Source organism: Palaemon carinicauda, chromosome 25 (assembly GCF_036898095.1).
Source record: "Palaemon carinicauda isolate YSFRI2023 chromosome 25, ASM3689809v2, whole genome shotgun sequence".
NCBI lineage: Eukaryota > Metazoa > Arthropoda > Malacostraca > Decapoda > Palaemonidae > Palaemon > Palaemon carinicauda.
In genome coordinates this window covers 101,225,743-101,247,294 of record NC_090749.1, presented here as the reverse complement: position 1 = coordinate 101,247,294, position 21,552 = coordinate 101,225,743, and the positions used below count along the sequence as shown (strand labels likewise).

Genomic DNA, 21,552 nt, shown 5'->3' with positions numbered 1-21,552 from the left:
GTGATCCCGTAAGTACCAATCACTAGCACTGTAAGCTAGTGACCAGCCACCCGTTGAGATACTACTGCTAGTGTTATGGGGTCTTTTGACTGGCCACACAGTACTACATTCAATCCTTCTCTCTGGTTACGGTTCCTTTTCCCTTTGTCTACACATACACCGAATAGTTTAGCCTATTCTTTACAGATTCTCCTCTGTCGTCATACATCTGACAACACTGAGATTACCAAACAATTCTTCTTTAGTCAAGGGATTAACTACTGCACTGTAATTGTTCAGTGGCCACTTTCCTCTTGTTTAGGGTTGGAGAGAGATTTTAGCTATGGTAAGCAGCTCTTCTAGGAGTAGGAGACTCCAAAATCAAACCACTGTTCTCTAGTCTTGGGTAGTGCTATAGCCTCTGTACCATGGTCTTTCACTGTCTTGGGTTAGAGGTCTCTTGCTTGAGGGTACACTCAGTCACATTATTCTATTCTATTTCTCTTCCTCTTGTTTTGTTAAAGTTTGTATAGTTTATATTCATATTTTAATGTTACTGTTTTTTTAAATATTTTATTTTTCCTTGTTTCTTTTCTTCACTGGGCTATTTTCTCTGTTGGAGCCCTCGGGTGTATAGCATCCTGCTTTTCTAACTAGGGATGTAGTTTAGCAAGTAGTAATAATAATAATAATAAGTGTAGGGTGTACACTTCCTTTGAAGCCCCCCCCCTCCTCTGGAAGATAGTGACCGTTTCCCAAGATCATCCAAATCGTGACCCTCGTGTGGCAGATACACGACATCGGGAGCAGGTAACGGTACCTCCAGCAATCGAGAACCTACACCTTTGTGGTAAAATGGAACTTGTTCATCCACCTCCTCGATGCCTTCTGTGGGACGCTCTATGGTGGCCCCAAGTCGGTTGAGGTCCCGTTTCCTAGCACTGGTAGATCCTGAGAAAATGACTTCACAATGGGGCTTTGTAAAGAACGCGTCGCTGGTCAGAATACTTTTCAGCAGATCATGAACGTATTGCCTGTCTCTTCCAAAGAAATTCTTTTGTAGAGTATGGATCACTTTTGGGGGGGGATGCGAGTATGTCCGAAGCTTAAAGGTAGCTTTGAATAACCCTACCTACCCTGAATCTTAGGTCCCAAGGTAGGATGATTCTTATCCTAAGGGCACCTTTGCTTGGACCTCCTACTAACTTTTGAAGGGCATCAATCGGCTAATCTTAGAAAGGCATCTTTGGGTGTTTCCCTCAAGACTCACTCTCTACTCTCGCTTCATGAAGAGCATTGGAGAAGAGAAGGCTCCTTAGTATTATGCAGACCCCTCCTCCATAGGGGATTAATCCCATGCTTGAAGGGAGGTTCAAACAATCTTCCCTATCATGGGACTTAAGTGTCAGGGTAAGATTATCCTTGCCTAATTATGAGGAGCGTATCACAGAGGGTCTCCAACACCAGTTGAGGACCTTGTTGATCCTATCCCTCTGTGCGAGTTGACAGAGAGATCTGTTGTTACAGCGGAGCACCGTACCACTACTCGAGGAGGACTCGAAATCTCTCGTGCTAGTGTCGCAGCCTTCTCATTGGCCCTAGCATTAAAATGAGAAAAAGTCTCCCAACACTTATTTCTGGAGTGGCGAGTTCAGTATGCAGATGTTACTTAGGTCTGTGCATACCTTTGTCAGTAGCCTTCTTGGAGCTGGAGATGAAGTCTAAAGGCTCGGGCCATCTGTGCGTCTTATTGCTGGCTTCCTTTAAGGCCAGCATTGGCTGAGGTCCTACCAACTATTGCATCCCTATGATTAGCCATTAGGAGGTTGTTGGAGTCGCCTTTCTTTCTTTCACACGGACCAGGCAGAATGACATGTCCGGTAAAGAAATAATCTTCCATTTGGCTCTATTATTCTTCCTCCCACCAATGAGCGAGTCTCCGAGTTTTAAAAGACGAAAGGTCTGTATACGTAGAAAGAAGTTGCCACCTCGGTCACACCTCTCGGTGCTAGGCTTAAGGGAAAAAACTATTGTTCTGTGATAGGCAGGGGAGCAGGGCCTTCACCCTCCTGCCGCTTGTTATTACCAAGTATCTTGTTAATTCAATAGAGCTGTTCTAGTACTGCTAAAGACATATCCATATTTTAAAAGGACATTTGTTTTTGTATAGCTAAGGAAAATACAAGTTGTTTTAAATTTTGATTATGAATGTAACTAAAATAAATTTTTTGCTGCTATTCAGGTTTTATTAGTGATGATTTTCCCCTTCGTTTCTTCCTAACCAGACAATGACCCACCTGCCGTCCAATACAGTTGGAGTCCGTTGGTTCAAGCGCTCCTGAACGGTACCTAGTCCGGCATCAGGACGTGAATCAGGGTCTGCTGGGCTTCTCGGAGTTTGGCTTTGTAACCTCTTTTAAGATAGTTCTGGAAGTCGCTTCGTGTTGTTGAAATAAAGTGACAATGACATGAGGCTGTGTTTAGTATACGACCGGTTGAGCGATAAGGTATGGCAGTTGTAGACAAGTGAAGCAGTCAAATGCCCAGTTGTAGCGTACGCTTTAGGGAACAAAGAATAGAATAAAAAAAGATATCAAATAAAACATAAATACCAAATAAATATTGTCTCCATTGTGCATAAGGGAGACCCGCTATTTCAGTCCCTATCGAGTCCATCATAGCACCTCCATTGCGGAATTTATCTGCTGATTACGATACATCACTTACTGAGAACAATTATTGATGCCTAAGTCACCGCTTAACCAAGCATTTGTTTCGTTCCCAGCAACCACCTTTCCCATCCAGAAGTAAGTCTTTGTTACATCCCACTTTCCTTCACTAGTCTAGGGAGGTGCGAGGCCTTGGGGACCACACGGCACCTCCCCAAAATTATGTTTTAAGATGGTGTATTGTCACCTAGGACTAAAACCAGAGCAAAAACATACGTAGACTCGTACACTTCAACGATCAAACTATCTATGAATGAGTGCACGTCCAATTCATGCTTACATATGTGAAAGGAGATGATTAACTAGTCAACCCAATCAAATTATGAGTGGGAATCCCCAGGAAGAAGCCAGATGACAATCATGTTTAAAGGTTTAAAGGCCACTCATGAATGGCAGAGGCAAGGGACGGTGACATTACCTTATCAAGCAGGACAATTTCCTAGAGAACGATCACACATATATATATGATCAGTACCCAAGCCCCCTCTCCTATCAAACTAGGACCAAGGAGGGCCAGGCAATGGCTGCTGATGGCTCAGCAGATAGACCTATAGGCTCCCCCAAACCCCCCATCCTTAGGTTGCAGTGACCAAAGGAACTTAACGAGTTTGAGCGGGACTCGAACCCCAGTCTGGCGTTAACCAGTCAGGGAGGTTACCACGTCGGCTACCACAATTGCCCTTGTTAAGAGACTGTGTGTAGGATCCTTTTCTTTTACCCTATTTCTACGCCTAGGTGCTATGATTGAGCCCAGCTCCAGCTACACATGTTATACTGCTTGGATTTGTTTCAGGATGTGTCTTATAAACACCTTATGCCCAGACTAACCCTAAAGCTTTGGATGGCCTAGAATATAATGTTAGCAACAATAGCATGAGGAGGTAACTTTTCCCACATTTGTTTTACAGATAGAAAGTGGATTCGCCTTTTTGATAATGGAGGTCATAAGAACGCGGATAGCCCCTGTAGAAGGCAACTTGTTGGTCTGTGTATTTTGAAATGGACTGCCTCCTGATAAGGTCAATCTCTGCAGGTTAGACACGGGACAAAGATTACTACAAATAGGCTGTAAAGCTGAGATATAAAGACAGTCCCATCTCTGAAGAGACTTTCATATTTGGTCAAAACATAGACCTGGGGTTATCATCAGATGGCCAGGACCTAGGAGTAAGGGTGAGGAAGCCCTATTCCCATTGGACAGATGCAAGTCCACTGATTCTTGCTCCCGATGCTAATGATAATGAAATCGTCTTTTGAAGTAGCTCTTTTTGAGAAATAAGGGAGTCGTCTGATTTGCCCAAGGAATCGAGTGCTCTGTCGAGTGACTTGATAATAACAACAGTTGTCCTCTTGCCTGAGGGTATTGTACACTCGGGCACGTAGTTCTATCTTGTTTCTCTTTCTCTTGTTTTTTAAGTTTTTATTCTATATATATGAAAGATCTCCTTGTTTTTAAGTTTTTATAGTTTATATATAAAAGATCAAATTTAACGTTATTACTGTTCTTAAGATATTTTGATGTTTATTACTTCTCTTGTGGTTTATTTCCTTGTTTTCTTTCCTCACTGGGCTCTTTTTCCTTGTTGGAGCCCTTGGACTTGTAGCATCTTGGTCTTGCAAACTAGGGTTATAGCTTACCCTGTAATAATGATAAGGGTTGCTGTAAAGAGAACTGAATAATTTTGTTAAACGTACTGGAATCTATATCCATGTTAAAAGTTTGTGAGTTTCTGTCAATGCAGATATTGTATAACCAAACTTTTGATGGCTTAAGCTCCCTATCTTCGGTTAGGTGGACCAGAAAGGAGACCAAGAAGTCTGGGATAATCTGGAATGGGGTGCCATGCCTTCCAAAGACTTGCGTTGTATGATAGAACAGTACCTAGCCGAGAATTCTCTTCCGTACATACAGTAAAGAAAATCCAAGTGTGAAGGTTTTGGGTCAGAAAGGAGGAAGTGAAGATATTAAAGGTGTCCGATTCAGTTCCAGTTCCATCAGAATAGATGCTCACCAGAACGTCAGCCGGGCAAACCCAACCCCCAGTGTGATGGTCTCCCCAGTAAACAACTTAAACTCACGGTCTCAGGCAGGGATCGATCTGCTGCCATGCGAATGCCAGGCAAACCTGTTACCTCTGTACTAGCCATGAGGATAGTGCAACGTTTACAACGCTTCCAGAAGGTTAGAATCACTGCCTGATTTTTGCTCAGACAGCCTTTATAACTCTAAAATCACTTGCAATTATTGCACAGCCTTCACAATGTTTAAAAGCCTTCCGGAATGCTAAAATCAGCTGTGCTGATCAAAGAGACACTTGGTCGCAAACGCTAAAGAGCGGAAACCGTGCTCTATTCGGCCGCAGTGGAGCCACAAATACATTCATCCCTGGGAACTCTGATAAAATCTTCAAATTCAAACTCGGAGGAAAGAGACCAGAGGGAGGACCATTTGTTTCAGTTTATGTTCAAGGCATCTCTTGCAACTGCTTGAGAACCCATGTTTGGACCTACATGAAGCTAATGTTTTGGTTCTATCTCATTGCTAACAGTTTTACTTTAAGACATCTGGAATAATTTTTAGGGTCTCGATGAAGGATCTCTGATCCACTGTGTATCCAGGACTGTCCACCACAACATTGGGAGAGCCTAACAGATAGAATTGTGTTGGGTACAGCCTCCTGAAGAAACTTCATAATTGGAAGGATTTTTATATCCATATTTTTTTAACAGGATCCCTCTCACCGGAGACAATGAAGATTTTGAAGCTTGAACTCCCTCTTAGACTGAGTTTATTCTGTGTCGGGAGTACTAACGTTAGTTCCAACACATTTATGTAAAATACAGAATACTGATTGGACAATTTTCCAACCACACATTTCCTTTGTTTGACCTTCCCAGATCTACTTGCATACGTCTGTGTGAAGAATTGGATCTTGGGGGATGGACCAATGTATCTTTCAATGATTCCACACCCATCTTGACCATAGGGACAAGGAAGGGTGTCTTCTGGCCTTGCAATGCCATCCCAATAACAGTTGCCCTAAAAAGCCTGGTATGAGCGGAAACCCCGCATCCAGCATCCGAGCCCATTTTTGCCAGACATTCAAGAGCCTTGTGGTTCATCAGTAACACGTCTTTGTACTTTATGGGGGGAGTAGTTCCTTAAGTACGGTATTAAGTTCTTCAAATTTCACTTCATCAAAGGGTATATCTATACCTGTGCAACGAAACACACTCGTGCGTGGCCGGAAGCACATCAGCACAACCTGTGCCAGGTTGCCAGGGGTTACCCACTGTGTCTCCCTCCTAATGTCCATAGCAGAACTTGCTCTTACCCATTTCTCCCCCATCTTCGAACCCAGAGGATACTAGCCTGAAGAAGCAAGATCTCCAGGCTGGGAAGTGCAAGGAGCCTGAGGAACAGAAGAACTCTGGAACCTGACAGGTACTGTACTTGGAACTTTCATCGAGGGAGTGGACCGAGACCTCGACTATCATAGCATTAATCAAAGCATCCACAGGAGACGGTAGATCGCCGATCCTAGTAGCAACGGCAGCCTGCCCAGAGGTAACCTGAGTTGGAGCATTTCATATGATGGCGCCATTACTCATTTACCAATTAGTCTAAGCTATGTAATTTGTTGATATTGAATTGAAACAATATGAAACAAAATAATAATGATACTATTATCATCAATTCACATGCTGTCTCAAAGCTAGAATTGTAAAGGCTGTCATATGTGACTGCACATTCATTATCAAAACATAGCAACCAAAAGAGCAGTTTATGCATTACTGTAACTCTATCACCAAGCACTAAATAATCGGTAAATAGTTAATTCAGAACATAACTAACTGTGCTTAATTTAGAAGTTGAGATTGAGCCCTCCCAATCATCAGTAAGTGCAAAATAATACAACCTGTGGTTTTGCGACCACTGAAATAATTGCCGAGCGGAAAGGCACTTGGGTAAGCATTGTTTACAAGGTTAGCAATGGCTCTCAGTTAGTAGCATGTCATCAGTTAGCATACAAAATCAGCATTGGGTCTTCCTTATGGACACTGAGCGCGTGCCTTGCACGTTGATACAATCGTCATATTCTTTTAGTATGTCGTTAGAAGTGAGATTTTGTGTTCTAGCCTTTGCAGGAAAATCCTTGGGGGCCACATAGCAGCATTGCCCCAAAAATAAAAGTTGTTCCGTTACTGAAATACAAACCACGCTATTTAATATGGGTACAGTATTACTTTCGACGTAGCTGAAAAGACGAGCCATTAGAATTTTAACGAGGGTTTACTACCCCCATCGCTAGTTAGCGGGAGGTAGGGAGGGGTAGCTTGCGAGCATTTTTAGCATTCTCCCGCGCGCAAGCCCAGGGTATTCCCGCGCGCCCACATCAGCGCTTCGACAGTCTCTCGTGCGCAACCCCCAGGTATTCTCCATCGCGCGAGCGCCAGCGCTCTCCCTAGCGCAATCACCAATACCCTCTCCCGCGCGAGGCTGCCGGACATCGCGCGGTAAGGGCGTCTTCGCCACATCTCCCCCCCCCCCCCCCCAAGCACAGAACAGCGTGCTTGCCGGTGGGGGGGAAGGTTCCAGAAAGGCCCAGGGACATGCCTTCCTTATCTTTTTACAGGCGATTTCCCCTCCAGAGGGAGTGTCTGACAGCGTAGCCGTCAGCCGGCAGCCTGGTTTGGGATTCTAATCAGAGTGGTAGTGTAGCGGGATGTCAACAAAAACAAACCCCCACACCTTTGATCACTCTACTTCCAAAATATCCCACAATACAAACTTTCCCCTTACTTTACTTCAAACTGGACTGTTGCTCGAAGGGAAAAACAAACAAAACATAACCTTAAAACTATATTTACTGCAACCAAAAAAAACAAAAATCACACATCATTAAACAAACTTAACACTAAAACAGACAAAAATAACACTTTTATATTTATATTATAGCGGTGTGTGTGGGTACACAGAACTCACCAATCACCAATCACAAAAACTTTACACATCCAACACCAACAGTCCCCACACAGTAACGAAAACACTTAAACACTAAAATAAATCACTTAAGACTAAACCCAATCATATACCACAACCCAGAAATAAATCACATCTAACACCAACAAAAGCGCGAACGCTAAAATATTCAATATATAAGTGGTGTGGTAACCGTAGTCCACAGACTCCACACACTGGCAACAGTCCTTGTAGCCAATTGCCACAACTTCCAGGCAAACAATAACTGGAGTCAATTCGACTGTCCATTCACATCAGTGTTCATCATCATCATCATCATCGTAAAGAACAAATCTATTTCCAGCCGGGTCGTCAACGCTCAAGTTCTCTATTTATATAAATATCCGCAGTCTAACTATGTTCATTGTACGGTCCAGGTCGTCATCATCAAGTTATTCATACAAGCACACGGCTGGCAAACCACCTTCCAGGCCAAACTAAAACTCCAAGGAGTTTAAAGGAGCCTAAAGGAGGAATTATGGCCTGCAATAAAAAAGAAAAAACGCTTACGAAAACTCCTAACTAACTAAACTATCGCACTATAATCAAAGATAAATAATAAACTTTCTATCACTCATGAATGCGCCTAACAAAAATAAATAAAAACAGTACTTACTCAGAATATAAAAAAAATCACTTCACAGCCGGCTTTCAAAGAACAAAAAAACATAACCGACTCCTGCTACAGTCAAAGATCCAATGCTTTCGCCCAAGACATTCATCACCGCCCTATCCTAGCTAAAAAAATGTAAACAAACAACCTCAAATATACCGACAGTCTTTCCCACTAGAAACAATCATTCGCTAACTACCCTTGTTCTTCGCCGCGCACCGCGGACACACAAACACACGCACACACAAACACACATACTCTCGCGCACGCGCGATCTAACAAAACTAAAGCAAATGAAATTCTCTCTCTCTCTCTCTCTCTCTGACAAAACTAAAGCAAATAAACACTTTCTCTCGCGGTTTGACAAAACTTAAGTAAATAAACACACTCTCTCTCTCTCTCTCTCTCTCTCTCTCTCTCTCTCTCTCTCTCTCTCTCTCTCTCTCTCTCTCTCTCTAATGACAAAGCTAAAGCAAATAAATGTCTCGATTTAACAATACTAAAACAACTCTCTCTCTCTCTCGATTTGGCAAAACAAAAAAATAAATTAAAATAAAATTAATCCTCCACAGTAGCACAGGCTTTTAAGCTGTTCTCTCTGAGTTGAACCACAAATCCTTGGCTACTTCCACTCCCCCGATGAGGAAAAGAGGAGCTTCGGACGAGGAAACTTCTACGAGGTCGTAGCTGTCTCCTCGTAAGTCTTTGAGGCAGGCACTCTCCCCCCTCAGACTTTTCTCCCTCACCTTCGGACTAAGTTTTCCCGCCCTCAGAAGAGTCATGGGAAGTGAGCCTTCCCCAATCACAATATTAAGGGAAACCCCACCTCGCGCGGTAAAGTCTTCTCGAATAGGGGTGGAGAAGAGCCTGCCTCCGTCATGGTTGGAGTCCTGCATCCCTCCCGGGAGGGAGTCAAAGGACTCCAAGACAGTAACGGGAGTCCCCTAGCACCAAAATCTACAGGCTCAGACATTCTTTCGCTATGAGAACGAACCTGTTTGAAACTAAGGACGTGAAGCAGGCGGCTGAGAGGTGTAGGAAGTCACCAAGACTCCCTCCTATATGGGGCTTTGACATTCAAGCCCTATAAACCTCCAGCACCTCAGCAACCACGTCCCACCAAAACAACCGAGGCCGCAAACGCTAGGATTGCCTGTTCCCCTGCATGTCCGCCAGTGGCGGGATACCTACAAGGTTGCGGCAACTCAGGGCTGTTTCCTGGACGATTTCCGTGATTAGTCAGGGATATCGCGTCCTGTTCACAACACCTCTACCTCCCCTGAGGACGAATCCGGTGTCATTTAATACCCTTGTCATGGGATCAGCAAGGCAGCAAACTCTGTGGGCAGAGATCCAGATTAAAGCATACTTCGGTCAGCATGGAGACCGCAGACACAGTCAGTCTGGCAGTAAACCCCAAGACTTCTTGTGTATTCTGGACCTGAAGGCCGTGTACTTCCAGATCCCAGTCCATCCGTCTTCAAGGAAGTACTTAGGATTCAGCATAGACAACAAGGAGTATCAGTTGAAGGTGCCGTGTTTCGGTCTCTCCACAGCACCACAGGGTTTCACCGGACTGTTCACCCTAATTTCATCATGGGCACTCAGGATCGGCTTCCGTCTCCTCCATTATCTGGATGACTGCCTGATCCTAGCAGACTTGGAGTCATTCCCTCTTTGACACCGAGACAAACTTCTACGACTTTGCCAGGATCTAAGGATCATGGTAAGTCTCGAGAAGTCCGCTCTGCTGCCCAATCAAAGACTGGTTCACCTAGGCATGATTATAGACATCAGTCTCCATAACGCCTTTCCATCAGACGACAGGATAGCAAGGGTGAGAAGAGTTTCAAGCCCTTTCCTCAGACGAGAAGAGCTTACAACCCAATCGTGGTTACGTCTCCTCGGTCACCTTTCAACCTTGGCTCGTCTAGTTATCTACGGTCTCCTCAGGATGAGGTCTCTCCAGGGGCGACTCAGGTCCTGGTGGAATCAAGGCTGCGATTCCCCAGACACCATGATCCCTATGGATCCTGTGGAACGGACGAATCGCCAGTGGTGGGTGACAAGCGAGAACCTACGAAGGAAAATGGATCTTCTCGTTCCTTTCTCCAGTTTGGATGCTGTTTTCGGACACCTCAAAGGAAGGGGGGGGGGGGGGGCACGTTCTGTACCACAGGACCTCAGGCCTGTGGTTAGAATCGGAAAAGTGCCTCCATATAAATCTGCTAGAGATGAAGGCTGTCTTCCTGGCCCTTCAACAGTTCCAACAAGGACCTGGCAGATCACTCTGTGGTGTGATGAGCTACTTCACCACAGTAGTGGCTTACATCAACAAGCAAGGAGGTACCTTTTCAAGCAGCTATTCCATCTCTCAGTAGAGATACTGAGATAGACCGAAGTCCACTTGATTCCTTTATTGGCTCGCTTCATCCCAGACAAAGGGAATGTGCTCGCCGACAGTCGAAGCAGAGCTTCTCAGATAATGAGTACCGGGTGGTCCTCGGATCATCCAGTAGCCAACAAAGTCCTGACTTTGTGGAGTTACCCGACTGTGGATCGGTTCGCTACAGCGCTGACCTTCAAGCTCCCGCTGTATTGCCCCCCCAGTCCCAGATCCCAAGGCACTCTGGCAAAATGCCTCCCAACAATGGTGGGACAGCACCGATGTGTAAGCTTTTCCCTCGTTCTGTCTGATGAGGAGGATGCTCAACAAGACCAGAATATCGGTCAATCTCTCGATGACCCTTTTGTGGCTCATCACGCGGAATGGTTTCTCGACCTACCGCAATTCCTAATGAAACTTCCGAGAGAACTTCCTCTATGGCACAACCTACTCAAACAACCACATGCCAACATCTTTCACAAAGCCGTAGCTTCGCTTCGACTTCAAGCCTGGAGACTATCCAGCATCTCCTCGCTAAGAGAGGATTGTCGCAACGAGTTGCGAACGGGATGTCTGGACACCAGCGTAGATCATCCGCAGGGGTCTACCAGGCAAAGAGGCGAGTTCCTGTGGTTGGAGTCGTGAGGGGTATCTCTCCACTCGATACCACTATTCCAGCAATAGCGGAGTTCTTCGTATATTTGCAGGCAGAATGCGCCTTTCAGTCTCGGCAATGAAAGGGTATCGCTCAGCCTTAAGTCTAGCCTTCAGGCTCAAAGGAGTGGATATTTCTCCCTCGCTGGAACTTTCCCTACTCAGACGAAGATATGATCTTACCTGCCCTCAGTCGGAAGTGAGACCTCCTCCATGGAATATGGTTCGAGTTCTCAGGCCTCTTAAGAGACCTCCCTACTAACCATTTCACCAGGCTTCAGATCGCCACCTAACTTGGAAAGTGGTGTTCCTACTAGCATTGGCCTCAGCCAAGCGAGTCAGTGAACTTCATGGTCTCTCGTTGACATCGCCCATGCAAGGAGATGAGGGGAGGTAACGTTCATATTCATCTCTGAGTTTGTGGCTAAGACACAGAATCCGGGAGTGCCGGATCTTCGATTCGACTCTTTCTGAATTTCGAGTCTTCGTTCTGTAACAGATGACCCAGACCTTCCCCTACTGTGTCCAGTAAGGAGTCCGAGGTTATATCTCAAAGAACGGCTACATTTGTCCCCAAGTGCAAGCTTTGTTTGTGAGCACTGGGAGAACAAAGAGGAGGGTCACCAAGAATACCATCTCAGCATGGATTCGTAGGGTGATCCATCTGTCCCTGAATCCTGACCCTCCTCCATCATGTCGCCTTAGAGCGCATGATGTCAGGGGGGTAGCTTCAAGAAGAACTTCTCAGTGACGCAGGTTCTACAAGCAGGAGTGTGAAAGCGTCGGACGACCTTCACAACCACTACCTGCAAGACGTGACCCACAGGAGGCTCGATACGTTCTCTATCGGCTCTGTGGTGGCTGCACAACAGCTGGTTTAAACCTCAGGCTCCTTAATAGACAAGTAGCAGAGGGTTGAGGGCATTGTTACCCGGTTTTAGTCTGCATGAAAGAAAAGTTATGTCTGGCCCATATTCTTTTCTTCATCCTCCCTTCTCTTGGGGAAAGCAGCATCCTGGGTTCTCTGCACAGCTGACCTCAAACCACAGCGGGTAAACCATGTTTCCTTGTGTTTCTAGTATTAAGTTAATACTGTCACGTCCCCATACCCTGACGAGGTGGTATTGGGAAAGTCCTAGCCTAAAGTTTTCTATCTAAAGAACTTCAGGTCAACTTCCTAGGACGAGTCACACACAATCCTTCACATACAGCTTATGTAGGCCGCAGCCCTTGCATAGCAAGGTGCGAGCGAGGTGCAGGGACTCTTTATTGTTGAGTGCTGACACACTCAGATAATGAGTCCCCGGGCAAAGCCAAAAGCCAGTATGGCTGGGACTTTTCCACCCTTCCTAAGGGTTGAGTCACCCATATTAAATAGCGTGGTTTGTATTTCAGTTACGGAACAAATGACAAATTCGGAAATAATTTGTATTTTTCCTAACTATACAAACCTTAGCTATTTAATCAAACTTGCCCGCCAGCCCTATCCCCCGTGAAGTCCTACCTCTAAGCAAAGTGAGCTCAGCACACAGGTGTGTGAGGGGGGAGGGGTAGCAAGCTACCCCTCCCTACCCCCGCTAACTAGTGATGGGGGTAGTAAACCCTCGTTAAAATTCTAATGGCTCGTCTTTTCAGCTACGCCGAAAGTAATACCCATATTAGATAGCTAAGGTTTGTATAGTTAGGAAAAATACAAATTTTCTCCGAATTTGTCGTATTTGTGAGACGAAGAAAACGACAGCCCGTTTTGTTGGAGGAAAAACAACAGGTTTCCTTAGTAACCTCTCTTGTTGAAATTATCTTTTTAATCATTCACTTAAGTCTTGAAATTGTTCTATTAGTGGGCGAGAGATTCCCTCAAATAGAGCAAGACTCCCATTTCCTGTGTCCCAATATTTTACACTTTCAAGTTATTACTTCATACAACACATTTTATTTAAGTTTCCATTTATTGCAACACATTCTCTTTGATATTTCTATGAAGATTTAAATCCTACCCCTTCCCAGTTTCATATTCATTGCTTAAATCAATATTTCCTTCATTATGGTTATTGTATCTGGAGTTTTTAGAATTTAGTTTCTGGATGAAGTGTAGAAATCACAAATTTTTAGTAATTTGTATTTTTCCTAACAGAACTTACCTCGAACTACTTTCTTAGGAGGATCTGGGGTCTCCTTAATCACCGACCAAGAATTTTGCATAGTTTCCCCTCTCTCCGCTACCTTGTAGGGGCGCTCCTGGGCAGAAGGATACTCGCCCTGGGGCGACCCCGGGTCAGCGCGTGAGGCCGCGCTTGTTAGCTCGTCAGTAAGCGTCTGGTTGCGGCGTAGATTACATCTCGCCGCTCTCTCTCTCTTATCCCGTCCGTTCACCTTGTGTTCCATGTGTTCCTTTGTGTTCTCCATCCCTTGTTCCACGTGTTCCCTTGTGTTCCTCACCTTTCCCTTGTGTTCTTGTGCGCTTTCACCATGGAATCACAGCGTCGCTGTCCTGAGCCCCAAGCTGGTAAGTCTTGTGGAGCATGGCTCTCGAGGCCCGAGGTCGACCCGCACACCTTGTGCTCCTTATGTCGGGGGAATAGATGTTCCCCGACCTCCACGTATCTCGAGTGCGAGTCTTGGCCGGAGCTGCAATGGACCTTGTTCGCTAGCAAGAAAAAGAAGGGAACCAAGAGATCTCCGAAGAAGTCGGGCACTGTTTCGCCGCTTACGTCGCCCTCAGCCCATTCAGTGAGGGGTTGAAGTGTAGAAACTCGGTTTTACCTTTTGGAGTTTATATTTATTCCTATTCTAATACAAACCGTCACCCTTCAACATGAGTGTGACATCAGGGAAAGGCAATTGAATTGTTTACGAGGTAGTTACTACCAACGGTTGGTGCAGGGAACCTCCTTCCATCTGTCTATCGCCAAGACTAGCACGTCTAAACTTTAGCCACAACGCCTCTTCAAAGTCTGGTTATTGGAAATAGGTCGAAACCTGCTGTTTAGCCTCGTCTTTTTACGCTTTGCAAGGGCCCATAAATGTTCACAGTCATGCCCCTGTAACAAGGGCAATGAGCGGCTTATCTGTAATGTAAAGCATTTACCACGAAGGCTAAGGACTCTTCAAAGTCAGTTTTGGCATTACGATACCAAAGTAGATGCGAAAAGACTATAGCTCTCTTTTCTTCCGGTCGATCTTGACCTCCTGCTTAATGATAGGTTTTTTAAGCTGGGTCTTTGGGAGGAGTCCCGAGCTTGCCCTCTGGCCACTCTTTGTCCTTTACGTCTTCTTCGGTGCACGGTATAGGTGCTGGAATGCTTGCTACCAGTACGCAATCTTGAATGGGACCAAGCACGCCGACTGTTGGTTAGGATGAAGGGTGCTGCCATTTTGGGCATTTGAAAATTGGATGCAAATTTCCAAATACTCACTCATGAGTTTACTTCAAAGTACCTCTGCTTCGACCTCGGGTAAGTGTTTCAGGCTGTTCAACACTCCTCAAATGTCCCTCACGAGTGTTTACTTTGGTTTCAGCTTGTGCCCATTCGAATTATTATCATTATTAGCTAAGCTACAACCCTAGTGAGAGAAGGAAATGAATAAACTACAAGAGATGTAATGAACAATTAGAATCAAATATTTTTAGAACAGTAACTATATTAAAGTAGATGTCGTAAGTAAACTATGAGGAGAAACTTATATCAGTCTGTTCATCATGAAAACATTCACTGCAAGTTTGAACTTCTTTAGTTCCTCTTGTGCAACTATCGGATTAGGAAGATCTTTCCACAATCCGGTTACAGCGGGAATAAAAACTTTTAGAATACTGTGCAGTATTGAGCCTTTTGATGGAAAAGGCACGACTATTAGAATTAACTGCATACCAAGTGTTACGAACAGGATGGTACTGTCCGGGAAGATCTGAATGCACAGGATGGTCAGAATTATGAAGAATCTTCTGCAACATACATAGCAAACTACAGTAATTGAACAACTGTGCCAGTGATTGATATCTAGATTAGGAATAAGGAATTCATTATACCGTAAATTCCTGTCCAACAAATTAGGATGAGAATCATTAGCTAAAGGCCAGACAGGAGAATAATACTTGAAACAAAGCAGAATGAAAAAATTAAAATAGGACATGTCTGATGAGGTATGTCGATAATTGGCTGGCCCTGGCCTCTTTTGGGAGGCAGTTACTTCAGGATTGATAAAGATATCTCTCCTTTTTGTTGCAATGTGAGTTCAGTTATGAATTGGGAAAAGTTGAGTCTTATACCCAAACAGAGGATGAAGTATCCTGGGATGCTGATAGACTTTGCAGCAGTGAAAGTCTTTCCTTCAGATGATCACATCACAGAAGTAAAACAACCGTTCTTGTTCAAGGGAAAACACTTAGCTCGGATGTGGCAGCGTCTTCTGGAACGTCTTTCCTCGCTGGAGAAACTTGTTCCGCACGGGTTTTCCAACCACAATCATTTCAGTGGTGTCTGAAGTGTCACTGGTTGACAGCCTGCAATCTTCCATCTCATCCTTTGCCAGTGGAAGAGGAGGTACAAAAGTACTTTTTCTGAATGACAAAATCCTCACCAGGCAAGTGCCACTCGACTATCAACATCTAGAAATGCTTCTGTTCTCTGATGCATCCAAGGAGTTGGGCGCACAGCTGGAGGACCTAGTTGCTTCAGAAGTGTAGTGTCACTAGAGCAGCACCTGCAAACAGCATTCCTGGCACTGCGTGCATTCCAAGATATTTTGACCGGACACTCGGTAGTGCTGATAAGCGACAACACTGTCGTACAGTATGTCTACAACAAGGAGAGACTGTCTTGTGCAGTCTTAACAAAGATGACAAACCAGTTACACATCTGGGCAATAGACAACGCTATGGAGCTATCGGCTAAGTTCATTCCGGTCTAGAAGAATGTACAGGCACCAGACGCAGATTGTAGGCACGGAGAAGTCCCTGAAACTTCACGTGGCAGAAAAGTTTCTTGCCTTTTTTAGGATTGTGGTCAATCAAGCCGTTTGCCATACATCTAAACAGAAAAATCATCGATGTGTTCTGCTCTCTCACTTCAGATCCTTGGGGGTTATTCAAGGATGCATTCCAACACCCTTGGATATATGCCTATCCTCCCTTCTGCCCGATTAAGAACAACAATGGAAATAAAATCCATGGCTCTTTCTTGTGCTATACTTGGCTGTATTGTGCATGTCATGGTATATACTCTGTATTCTTGGGTTTAACCATGATTCATATAACTATGGCTGCCAACGCCGTGGAAGGCAAAAAGCTGGTCGCACTAACAACACTAAAAAGAATTAAGTTAACACTAGCCCGGTACTAAAAAATCTGTCAAAAACAATCTATGGTACTTAACATTGGTGCAGGAGCAAGAATAGCTTCAGCCATGACGAAAAACTTCACGAAACAGTGAAAAAACAAGCAGCACAAAAATGAAGAATATGACGCTTACGAAGTCCAACAGAAGGATATACTGTAGTACAGATGTCGCTAGTGTCAGGCGTCGGTGGGGTGGCTCAGGTAAGGTAGCTAGGGCCTCTGTTACGGCCCTTCCCTTTGATGAAGGAATTATCTAAATGGAAGACAGCCTGTGAATAGTGGTTTTCACACTCCCCTGCTTTATACACGACGCTCACTGGGTGCTCACGCGAGGGTAGTAACCTCTGCATTCCATACTTTTAACTTTCTCTGGTATATTTGGAAGTATTTATATCAGAAAAGTGTAAGGAAGGACTCTTTTCACCGGACGTCACCATTATCTCCCCAGAAATAGATTTTTCCTTTGTCAAAATCCCTTTTTAAGCTTACTACTTAGCATATGTAACATGTGCAATTGTACTGAGTAAATCTGTCTTTATCTATAAGCAATAGCGTGTTAATGACATTAGGTCCCATGATAACCCTTATGGATCCCAGATGGCCACAGACTGAATGATATCCTGGTCTGATGATGCTCCTTCTCGAGGTGCCGAGAGAACTACTTCAGCGACCCACTCTTCTCTGTCGGCCTCGCCTCTAGGGGTACCATCACTCAGTGGAGTACCTTGGATGCCTTTCCCCATAAGGGGCTTTTACACAGTCAAACCGTTCGTCAAACCCAGTAGTCCAACCTGCTTGTCAAACGGTTGAAGAGGTGTCAGACAGTCAAACCAAACGTACGTCAAACCTCAGTCCTCGACTTGGTGTGACACGCACTGTATGTGAAGCAAAGATATTCCTGTCATCCAAGACGATTTGGTTACCATTGGCTTAGCGGTGGCACTGAGGAAAAAAGACAATCAAAGTGGATGAAGATGTGGCTGTTGAAGAAATAAGAAGAAAAATCAACTTTCACATACCAACTTGCTTGTCGATTTGGAATTAGAGCCAGATGACTGGCGTAATTATTTGCGGATGGATGAATGAATATACATTATATGGATCGGCTGAGGCGTGTTCGATATTTGACGCTTGTTCTCACATGCAAATGGTTTGTGGATGAATGAATCCCCTCACTCAAGTCAGGCTTGATCAGACTTCCTTCAAACTGTTTGACCAATGTGTTTGATAACCAAATGGGGCTAATCCTCTTCACACATTCAAACAATCTCTTCAAAAAAAAGTTTTTGAAAAACCATTTGACTCTGTGAAGCCTTCTTTAGTCATGTGGTGGCTGCTCACCATTGTGTAAATAGCCCAATTCCCTCACGGGACAAGAAGCATCTTGTTTAAGATAGCGTTAACTACATAAGCCCTCTACTTGTCTTCTTTCTCCCTTTGGAACAAATGTCGAATGTAGGCGAGTTTCATATAGCAACATTGATGGTACATGTGGAGAAATATCTCCCATCTTTCAAGTTTAGGGGAAGCATGGATAGAATGTTTTGTTATCCACTTATAATAACTATGTATACATTCTAAAAACCACATCTCATATTGGAGATCTGCCTGTGACCAAGTGCAAGTTAACCCTTTTACCCCTAGGCTATTTGGAAATTTCCAACCCTTAACCCCCAGGGGGTTATTTTTTCCCCAGAACATTTTGCAGTATATTTTTTTTAAATTGCTCTAACAGCCCTAATTTTTGTCATAGAGAGGTCAGGTTGGTCTCATTCTCTTGGAAAATGCCTGAAGTTTCTCAAAAAAATTATCAAAAATATGAAAAAAAAAATTTTTATAGCATTTTTTTGCAAGGACGTAAAGGGATGAGTTTTGTGAAACGTACCAGTACGTCCTTTGGGGGTAAAAGGGTTAACCTTAGGTAAGGGCCTAACCTAATACCTTTACCATACCTATGCTTAAGCTGTAAGGATGTTGGCATAGTTATCACCTTTGCTCCTTTATATGACCAGGTAGATTATCATTTCTGGGGAAGTTTGAACCAGTCAGACTTTGTAGGGAACTTCCTTCCAAAGCATGTCTCATGTTAAAGAACAGTAGTTTGTATTTGTGCAGGAACAAATCACAAAATTTAAGTAATTGATATTTTCCTAACTTTTAAGTTTCGCTTCCTGCCCAAGGTCAAGAGTTCTCGTCTCGCTGATTATCGGGTGGGCGTTTCTTTCCTGCAAAACCTTGGTAGTTGTAACGTTTTTTTTCTTTTAAATATTAAATTGCTGATCTAGCTTTTGAAGAAATCCTACTGATAAAAAAACTCAAGGTTTGCATATTTAGAAACTGATATAAAAAACTCAGGTTTGCATAATTAAAGATACAAATTACAAGGAAAATTTACGATAATGTAAATCCAATCTACTCAGAACTGAGTACCGCTCAAATTTTTATTTCCGATCTGAAACCCTTGAAATAATTTTAAACCATTGTTTCACAGTTTCTCTAGTATTATAGTACCTTTTTCATAGTTTCTTGCAATCTAGATTCTTCATATGTCTAATACTGGGAAAGTTAACTCACATTAGGCTACCCTCATCATTTCAGTATCCCCTTTGGCAATCCCTAAGACATCAGGACAAGTCTATATTTTATTATATATTTGAATACTCTATAGAATATGGATATAATATTTACAAGTACAGTAATCCCTCATCATATAGCAGGTTACCTACTGCACCCGGTGCTTCGTAGATTTTTCTGGATGTGTAAATTTATATCGCTAAATACTTTATATATTGCATGTTTCTGCAGCTGATAGTTATATATATTTATTAGATTGTAATTATTTTTGCGGTAAAATGTGACAGCTAGATTTAAAAGTAACCAAGTTAGAAAAAAAGTGTTTGATTGTAGAATAGGGTCATAAGATTAACCCCTTTTACCCCCAGGCTATTTGGAACTTTCCAACCCTTAACCCCCAGGGGGTTATTTTTTTTCCAAGAACATTTTGCAGTATATTTTTTTAAAATTGCTCTAACAGCCTTAATTTTCGTCATAGAGAGGTCAGGTTGGTCTCATTCTTTTAGAAAATGCCGTAAGTTTCTCAAAAAATTATCAGAAATATGCAAAAATAAATGTATATAGCAGTTTTTTGCAAAGACGTACCGGTACGTCCACGGGGGTAAAGGGATGAGTTTTGTGAAACGTACCAGTACGTCCTTTGGTGGTAAAAGGGTTAAGTAGAGTTTATATAAGCTTAAATATATAAAATTAATAAAATTAATATATTCAAATTATAAAAGTAATAAAGTACAGTATTTCAGAGATTTTCATAGACTGTAACACCTGCGTTAACGAAGCGATTACTGTATCTACATTCTAAAAAGGCAATGGTAGAGGACGTCTTGAAAATCCAACGTATATAAATTGGTTTATTTACGTGTAACTTACATCTTACAAAAGATCCATGTTAATATTACAATATAGAAATATATGACATGACATTTCAAGTGTATTCACAATCTTGAGCAGGACTAAAACATGTCCTAATAGAACATTTTTTTTATTATACAAAAACCTACATCAACGTGTTAGATGGCATTCAAAAACTTATATAAAAGTGTTTATTTTCGTATAAAAACTGACATTTCTAACATCCGGTACATCCTCACATTTCCCAAAACTTAACAACTGAAAAAGTGTACGTTCATTCAGCGTGAGAATCCAATCGCGATCAGTCTTACAACATATAACAGTTCAGCCGCGCACACACACACACGCTAACAATTGCACCGTGAATTTCACAGTGATGTACAATAAATAAATTGTATTGACAGTTTCAAGTAAAAAGCTTGAAATATAATCAGTGCTGTTGGGCCACCTTCCAGCAAATTAAACTGAGGAGAGACTGAGGTTCATCTTTGGGTCTCAAACTTTGCGTCTAAGACGTAAAAAAGAAATCTTGGCGAATATATGATTTGTTTTTAATGGAATTTTGATCAACAAAATTTAAATTGTGTGAGAAAATTAACAATTGCATGAGAATATATACAGTGTACAGTACTATATACAGTACATATTCACTATATCTGTATGTACAGATAATTGTATTATTATTCTGAAGGTTACAGATAGAGGAGTTATTTTAATAAGCAACGTTGGAACTTAGTTTAATTCCGACAGCACCGGAAATTAACCGGACAGTGAACTTTGGGAGTTCAAAGTAAAACGGGAAAAAGGTTGGGGGGGGGGGGGACCGGCAGCGGACCAAACAGCAAAGAATCACATTTTCACAGTTACGTAACACTCATCACTGGGGAATTCATCCAAACGTCAATACATAATCCTAACGAGAAAGTTGTGGTTTTATAAAATATATATATATTTTCTCTTATCATTTTCAGGACTCTGAATCTGGCTCTGCCTTTACAAAATCTGGCTATCTGGTTAAGAGGAACACTGGGGAAAAGTTAGTCAGAGGCCAAGGCGTGCGTAAACAACGTACAATAGCACGCATTAGCCGCTCTCTAACCGCTAGTTCCAGTTTTGCCGGGAAGTAGCTGAAAAGGCACCCTTTTTTAAGCTTTTTATAATACAATACATCAGTAAAACTGTGATATGTAAGAGATAATGCCGTCCTTTTTTCTTTTAACTATAGTTCTTATTAATTTGACACCCTATTTTTTTTTTTTTTCCGTCTCGGATGAGACAATAATTTTTACAGACTCGTCGCCAGTTCTCCAGAGCTGGACGAACAATTGCAAGGATTTTCTAAGATATTATTCCGAGTCAACGGACTTGATCGTCACTGTCACCTGTTTCGTCTTTATCTGTAGAGGA

The 21,552-nt window shown here is 43.0% G+C and overlaps 2 protein-coding genes across 3 annotated transcripts in view; one reads left to right on the top strand and one right to left on the bottom strand.

The window, feature by feature from the left end:
* LOC137619168 (fatty acid-binding protein-like) overlaps window positions 1-21,272 on the top strand; it is a 39,070-nt gene extending 17,798 nt beyond the window's left edge. Inside the window, exon 6 of the mRNA XM_068349354.1 lies at window positions 21,117-21,272. Within this exon, the coding sequence (XP_068205455.1) occupies window positions 21,117-21,272 (156 nt within the window). The remainder of the gene's footprint in view (window positions 1-21,116) is intronic.
* The window catches only part of uif (sushi, von Willebrand factor type A, EGF and pentraxin domain-containing protein uif), a 78,021-nt gene continuing 76,600 nt past the window's right edge, over window positions 20,132-21,552 (bottom strand). For both annotated transcript variants that reach the window (XM_068348908.1, XM_068348909.1), the window contains one exon: window positions 20,132-21,542. In XM_068348908.1, coding sequence (XP_068205009.1) covers window positions 21,502-21,542 — 41 coding nt within the window. In that variant the 3' untranslated portion in view covers window positions 20,132-21,501. The remainder of the gene's footprint in view (window positions 21,543-21,552) is intronic.